Here is an 8,090-nt window from a genome sequence, read left to right on the forward strand (position 1 = left end):
TATCATTAACTATTGATGTGCTGGTAAACCACACACGCTCCATCAAAATGACAATTATGAGATACCCATTACTACTCTTTATTAGTGCCCTTTAGTGTGCTGGTTAACCACACACGCTCCACTAACGACCAATAAAGCATAATGTGCAATTTCATGGATTAGCATACTTTTCACATTTTTCCTAAAGTAACTAGAGTTGGGATTTTAAAAATAATGTTCTAGTACTTTCTTTAATGTCATTATACTTTTAATGAGAAGTAGTTGTCCTATCAAATCCGTTCTGCTAACGACCCTCTACTAATCAAGGAAGCGGTGGGTGAGAGTGGACACCCATTCAACTACCATTTTATAGGCAGTTTCCTTATACCCCCCTTATAGATTAGCTTCGTGAATGAGGCATACTAGCGATTTGACTGACCATATTCTTATACATATATAATATTAAACTTTTAATCATAATACATATATAGGGTGTGTTTTAAAACATTTTAAAACTTCAAGGGTTTATATAAATTTCGAAATTCAAACTATTAAATTTAAATTTAAATAAACCAATTAACTAGATTTAATATTTATCTTTTAATTAACTATTAATTAAATTATTAAATCTTGTAAGGATTATCTAATTAAATTAATCAATTAATTTAATCCTAATCCTTATCCCTCTAAATTTCGAAAAATAGGGTAAGGATAATTATCCAATTAATTTAATTAAGTAACAATTATCCAAAACAAGAAACCCTAAAACTTCTAGCAATTTCGAAATTTACAAGGGAGGAGGCTAGGGTTTTCAAAACCCTAACCCTAATTTCGATTAGGGTTCTTTGGAGACTAGGGTTTTCGAAAAAACCCTTTTATCCAAAACCCTAGAAATCGAAAATTTGGCCTTTAGGGTTTAATAGCTATAAACCCTAATTTGCAATTCAACAATTATAGCAATTCAATTTAAAACAAACAATGGCTCTGATACCACTGATGGGTATTAGGTAAAACAAATAAACTAGAAAACAATTCCTAAGTTCACATGCAACCTACTTTGGATCTATGTTTTAACTATTGAACATATAACTTTGAATTGCAAAACAAGAACCCTAGAGGAGAGAGGCTAATTTCGAAATTAACAAACTAGGGTTTAGGAGTTACATACCTTTCAATTGTTATAGCAAACAATTGATAATCCTCTTGATCTTGATCTTGATCTTCTTGGAAGCTTAGCACCACAAATGTAATGCCTCTAATGGAATCACACCCAAGAACTAGCAAGAAGGAAACTTGGAGGAGAGAAGATGGAGAGAGTATGCAATTTCGGCCTTAGGGTTTCTTCCAAAGAAATCAATGACCTCAAATGTGAGCCAGGAGGCTCCTTAAATAGCTGAGGGATCTAGGGTTTAGGGAAAAACCCTAGTTATCCTTTGCTTAGGGCCTAAGCAAGATCCAAAGGCCTTATTTGGACCCCTTGGACGAAATCTCTAGGGTTTCCCCTAAGAATTTCGTCCACCTCCTTCCAAGGGGGTTCTGGAACCTTCCACTCAACTATTAGTTAATTGCAAACTAGTCCCTGCACTTTATAATTAATTCTTTTAACCCCAAAATTAATTCTGATTAATTTCTGGCTAACTATTAATTAAACATAATGATTTCTAATTAATATATTAATCTTTTAACATATTAATAAATCATTTATATTAATTCATTAATCTTATAAATTAATATATCTCCTTTCATAATTTCCTTATCCAGTTGCTAGGTTGAGGGCAACCCAAAAGGACTGTGCTGCTATCAATTCAAGTACATACCAATTATAGTTATGGGCTTAGACACCTAATCCAACAATAACATCTTATAATGAGGGTATTTTGATCTTTTGATAAAAACATGAAGAATGAAATTGAATTCCTAGCGCATGTCGAGTTTCTAAATTGCAAAAAAAAAAGTTATTTTCTATAACTAATGTCCTATATACCCTTCAATAAAGACAATATAAGGACATCTTGTGGATCTAAATTGCCATGATTGGAATAATCAATTGATAGGCTATACTTTTGTGGTTTGGGCTAGGCATTCTAATGTATAGGTCTTGGTAGGATGTTAGAGTGTGTTGTGGTGGTTGTGGTTTGTTAGTGGTTGTGTGCGGCCATACACGTGTGTGCGGCCGCACACGTTGTGTGTGGCCGTACACGTGTGTGCGGCTGCACACTTGTGTGCTGCTTCATGTGGTATAAATAGGCTGTGTCAGTGTGTCAGAAAGAGTGACGTATGTGTATGTGTTTCCCAAGGTGTACCTGAAATTTATGCGTAATAGATGTGTGCATGCTTGACTTAATTCTCCTTCTACTCCTTCTACACTCAGTTTGATTGTTTGCATTTCAATGATTACTGATTTGGATCTATAGATCGGGCCTTACATCAATTAAGGTGTAATTTCTTTTTGTTTTTTTATTTTATAAATATTACATATTCTCCATCATATCATTTCACATTTAAGTGAGTACATTGCTATTAGAGGTAATGATATGTAAGTATGCTGCTATTATAGTTAAAAAGAAATCATAGAAATGGAAGTAGATCGCTATAATAAATTTAAATATTGATCCAGCTAAAATTATTGGGACTGATTAAGCTATACATTTTCTCTTTTTACAGGTATAAAACTGAAGTAGCTTATATAAAGATTGGATCTGGTTGACACACGACTGAGGTTGTGATCAAATCACGGGTTGCTGTTGTTCAAAGATGGTCTAAAATTTGGAATAATGTTTTTCTTTTACAATCTAAATCTCTTATATTGGTTTTAAGACAGATTTACCCCTGTTTTTAGTAATTTTAAACCACTATAAATACTTAATACTTACACCTTTATGATAATATTTTTTAAATAAACCCGTGTAGTACACGGGTCTCACACCTAGTTATTATTATAATAGATAAATGTAAACAAAGTATAATTATACCATTTGCTTAACTTAGAGGGTTGAAGTATTTAGGTGTAAAACTGTTTGGTTATATAGTATTATACATAAAATTCCAAATATATATATTTGTAATTGTCGGAGCATATTATAATCTTGTTAATTAGGTGCCTATAATTGCTAATTATTAGAAAGCTAAACCATCTTTTATAAAAATATTTTGTATCTGTTTAATGCATCTCTAACAATATTAATCTTGGATTTAAATTACATATACTATATATTCTATATATAGTAGTGATAACAATAAAAAAATATGACAAATGAAATTGCTAAATGAGAGTATTTTAATGATAACACTTGTGGATTGCGGATCGAGATGACTAAAACAAACTTTATGTTTTTTAGTTTTTTATGGCAACATATTTTCTGATTTTCATTTTTTACAGTATATTCTGTATTTTTCATTTTTAATAGTAAATTTCTTTTATGTCATTTTGGACAATTATGGTTAATCAATATTAACCGATAACCAAAACTATTAACCGAAACCATTATAAACCAATATCTAATGGCTACCAAAATACATTAATTAATTGTAGTGGTTATGGTTCCGTTCTGGCTAATAAGTGAACCAACCCGTCTCATACACACCCTACAAATTTAATAAAGTTTGATGTTATAATGAATAGAATTGTATAGAAAATATATAACCATGATGTGCCAATATTGAAGATAAGCTTAAATCTTTAATTTGGCTTCCCAATCATAACACATGTTATACGTTTATAATATTGCATATTTTGGTTATTGAATGAAGGAAGATTGCGTATTTTATTAAAACAAGCAACCAACCATCTCGTTACCAAAACTAGAACAGAAAAAATAAAAAATGGTTTAGAATTAACCAAATCTAGAACAATGTAATCTGAGTGGCCGGCAAGAGCAGATTATCTCATGAAGCTGTAGTGACCTGTGAAGAAGGTAACAAACAAACTGTTCCGTCAATTGACATGCGCCAGGAATTGGACATAGACAGCCTTAGTTAGGGAACATCAATCTAAAGATACCTTTTTATCATCCACAAGGAGAAAAGGAAGATTGTCCACTTATCTTTGTTACCGAAGATAACTACATAATACGTTTTACCCAAGTTGGTTTGTATAGGTTAAGGTAAAACCGATATATACTATCTAGAGATGACTCCCTTAGGTTTTTGGGTCACTATTATTAAAATTTAGCCGATAAAAGAAACTTATAATCTGTTGCAAGTTTTACGGGTTGGAGATTGTATCAAATACACTTTGTAATTTCTCAATACTCTTTTCTGACTAAATTTAATGCATCAATACGTATTTGTGGATGAACCACCCCTGTCAAAGCTTAAATGCATCAGAAACATGGCTGTCATTGTCCTGAAGTTTTTTTTTTCCCTAATCTCAATTCATTGATATAAGGGCCACAAGATACAGGAGATGTAGTACACAGAACGTGACAAATCAAATATATTATAATTATTCACAATGCTGCAATAAAACAACAGCAATCAAAAAAGCCTTCAAATCTCAGTCATTTCTGTCTATAAAACTGAGCTGACTAGGAAGAACAGAAAGCACCAACCACTTGCTAGAAACTCACAATAACACTTCACTAGAAAATCATGGCAAAACCTCATGTTGTAGTCATACCATATCCCGCACAAGGCCATGTAATCCCCATAATGGAGCTTGCTCAACGCTTAGTCAAGCAAGGTATCAAAGTTACATTTGTGAACACAGATGTCACTCACAAGCTTGTGACAAGCAATTCGTTTGACAAGAATGGGTTTGGGGGTTTAATGCAGATGGTTTCCATCCCTGATGGGTTAGAACCATGGGAGGACAGGACTGACCTTTGTAAGTTGAGCAAATCCATATTAAGAACCATGCCTCACAAGCTGGAGGAGCTTATAGAGACGATTAATGAAGACACCAGCAGTAAAGTCACATGTATTATTGCTGATGGTTTCATGGGATGGGCAATACGAGTCGCAAAAAAGATGGGAATTAGTAGAGCAGCCTTCTGGCCAGCCTCGGTTTGTACACTGGCCTCCGTGATCAGCTATCAGAAATTGATCGATGATGGAATCATTAACGTGAGACCATAGAACATGCATGATTATATATATATATATATATATATATATATATATATATATATATATATATATATATATATATATATATATGAAAAAGTTCAATAGAGAACCATAATTATTGGTTCTTCAAGGAATCAAATCTTTTTTTCAATTTCTAGAGCTTATTCTTTATCGAAAAAAAAAAAATTTGATATCATTGGAAAAAGGATAAAAAGTTATGAATTTCTGTATATATATATATATATATATATATATATATATATATATATATATATATATATATATATATATATATATATATATATATATATATAAACAAAAGATTTGCGAGATCTTAAGAACTTCTAATCCACTCATCATTTTTCAAAACCGAAAACACCAATCTTCTCCAAATGGTGTGTCGAAACCATATCTAGGTTAAAATAAGATTTGACGATTTTTTTTATTCATTTTGGAAATGTGTATGTATGAAAAATCAACAGTTATATGGATTGTTGACGAGCACAATCAACAGTTATATCATTATATGGACTGCTGATAAGCACAATCAACAGTTATATAAAATGCAGATGTACACAATCAGTAGTCATAACTGCTGATTGTGCATGTATGCAGTCTATATAACTGCTGATTGTGCTCATCACCAGTCCATATAAGTGCCGATTTTACATATCCGCAGTTTATATAATTGTTGATTGTGCATAAATCCACATTTTCAATAAAAAAAGAGTTCGTCAAATCTCTTTTTGGACCATGGATTTGTCATAATCGGTGATCTAGGAGTCTGTTGGTGATTTTGATTTTGAAAAATTATGAGTGGATCAGGAGTTCTCAAGTTCTCATAAATCTTTTTGGTTCTCAAATGAACTTGTGTGTGTTATATATATATATATATATATATATATATATATATATATATATATATATATATATATATATATATATATATATATATAAGCCTACTCTAAAAAAGTTATTCAATACATCTTCAATCTTTTATTACAGGCATGCCTCTAAACAATGATCAGATGATTCGGCTGTCAGAAACCATGCCACCTATAAAATCTACTGACCTCTCATGGGCGCGCTTTGAGGAATTTTCAACTGTAGAAGCTATTTTTCAAGTTGTAAAAGAAACCGTTGAAGTTTCTAGATTAACGAAATGGTTTATATGCAACTCCACTCCCGAGTTGGAGCCTGCAACATTTAGCCTCTATCCACAAATGTCGCCGATTGGTCCTTTGCTGGCAAGCAACCGAATTGGTGACCAAGCAGGCCACTTTTGGAAAGAAGACTCCACCTGTTTAAAATGGCTCGATCAACAACCGACATGTTCAGTCATTTATATAGCATTTGGGAGCTTCACCATTTTCAACCAAACACAGTTTGAAGAATTGGCACTTGGTCTAGAACTTAGCAACATACCATTCTTATGGGTTGTGCGGCCAGGCATGACAAAGGAGACTACAACTGCTTTCCCAGATGGGTATGTGGAAAGAGTAGGCTCTCGTGGAAGAATTGTGAGTTGGGCACCTCAGCAGAAAGTCTTAACTCATCCTTCTGTAGCTTGCTTTGTGAGTCATTGTGGTTGGAATTCTACTTTAGAGGGTGTTACAAATGGACTCCCTTTCTTGTGTTGGCCATACTTTGCTGATCAGTTTCACAATGAAACTTACATTCGTCACAACTGGAAAACTGGACTGGGGTTTAACAAAGGTGAAAGAGGCATTATCACACGAGGAGAAATAAAAAGTAAGGTAGAGCAGCTGCTCGGAGACATTACATTCAGAGTGAAGGCCATGGATACTAAAGAAAAGGTTACAAGCTCTATTAGAAAAGGAGGTTCCTCACACAAAAATATTAGCAATTTCATTGAGTGGATACAAGAGCAATCTAAATATGCCCAAGAATATTCAACATGACAATATATTATTTATAAAGGAGTTGGCAGGGCATTTAGCACCTTAATTTCAAGTTTGATGTTCTAAAGTATATCTATATTTGGGGAGATGTGTTGATTCAACTTATTTTATGCAAACAACTTAAATTTACTATCATATTTGTTACTAATGTTACTTTTCTTTTCACTCCATCATTGGTAATTACAGCTTAATATGCAACCTCCGCAACCTTTCCCTCCTGTCTCGATTGTCACTCATTTCTACAAAGGTTGATATCTGATGTCTTTTTATATTCGGTCGATTTTTTCTGCCACTCAACGAGTTTGTATTGTGTTAAAAAAGTATATGAATGTTGTTGCTTTGGATTGATATTTTGGGTGAAAAATATACATTGTTGTTTTTAGTTATAAAACCTTAGTACGTTGATATTCTAAAGAACATGCAGTAAAACTTTAACATATATTCTGACATAATATTCCACTAATAGCTTTAATATTTAACATATGTGGAAAAATATTGGTGAATGGATACCTGAGTAATGCTTGTGCCACTACTGATATTTCTTCTGAACCGATTTCAAGGTAGAAGAAGAAAAGAGAACCGGGATGACCAATGAGCGTCACTGATCCATGTCAGCCCTGACTATATAATTCCCTTACTATTGCTAACTTGATCGTGGGAGCACCGTCCGTGTAACGACCCAAAAATACTGAGTAAAATTATCATTTCAAATAAGTCAAAACCATTCATTCATTATCCCAAAAGACGATCAGAGTGAAAGTATTCTCAAACATCAGAGTGAAATCATAAACAATCATTGCGGAATAAATCTTCAGGGGATGCAGTGCGATCAAGTCAGGCCCCTCCTTTTGAAACCAGAAGTACCTGGAAACATTTTAAACATAAACTGTCAGCACAAAGCATAGTGAGTTCCCCAAAATACCACATACCATACTAATCAGTGGGCCCAACCCTAGGGTATATTCCAACCCAACATACAATAATGAGCCTAGCCCTAGGGTTTCTTTCAACCCAAACATACAATCATGGGCCCATCCCTGGGGTTTATTTCAAACCAATCATACAATTATGGGCCCATCCCTAGGGTTTATTTCAACCCAATCATACGAACATGCAAGAGTC

The 8,090-nt window shown here is 33.3% G+C and overlaps 1 protein-coding gene across 1 annotated transcript; it reads left to right on the forward strand.

Annotated features, from left to right (window-relative positions):
* Positions 1–4,471: 4,471 nt before the first annotated feature.
* Positions 4,472–7,257, forward strand: LOC145162869 (UDP-glycosyltransferase 83A1-like). The gene is made up of 3 exons (XM_079081865.1): positions 4,472–5,043; positions 5,827–5,836; positions 6,052–7,257. The coding sequence occupies exons 1-3, from the start codon at positions 4,570–4,572 to the stop codon at positions 6,966–6,968; spliced, it is 1,401 nt and encodes a 466-aa protein (XP_078937991.1). The 5' UTR covers positions 4,472–4,569; the 3' UTR covers positions 6,969–7,257.
* Positions 7,258–8,090: the final 833 nt, after the last annotated feature.

The sequence above is a fragment of the Lactuca virosa genome, chromosome 3 (assembly GCF_052849685.1).
Source record: "Lactuca virosa cultivar CGN04683 chromosome 3, Lactuca_virosa_CGN04683_v6, whole genome shotgun sequence".
Taxonomy (NCBI): domain Eukaryota; kingdom Viridiplantae; phylum Streptophyta; class Magnoliopsida; order Asterales; family Asteraceae; genus Lactuca; species Lactuca virosa.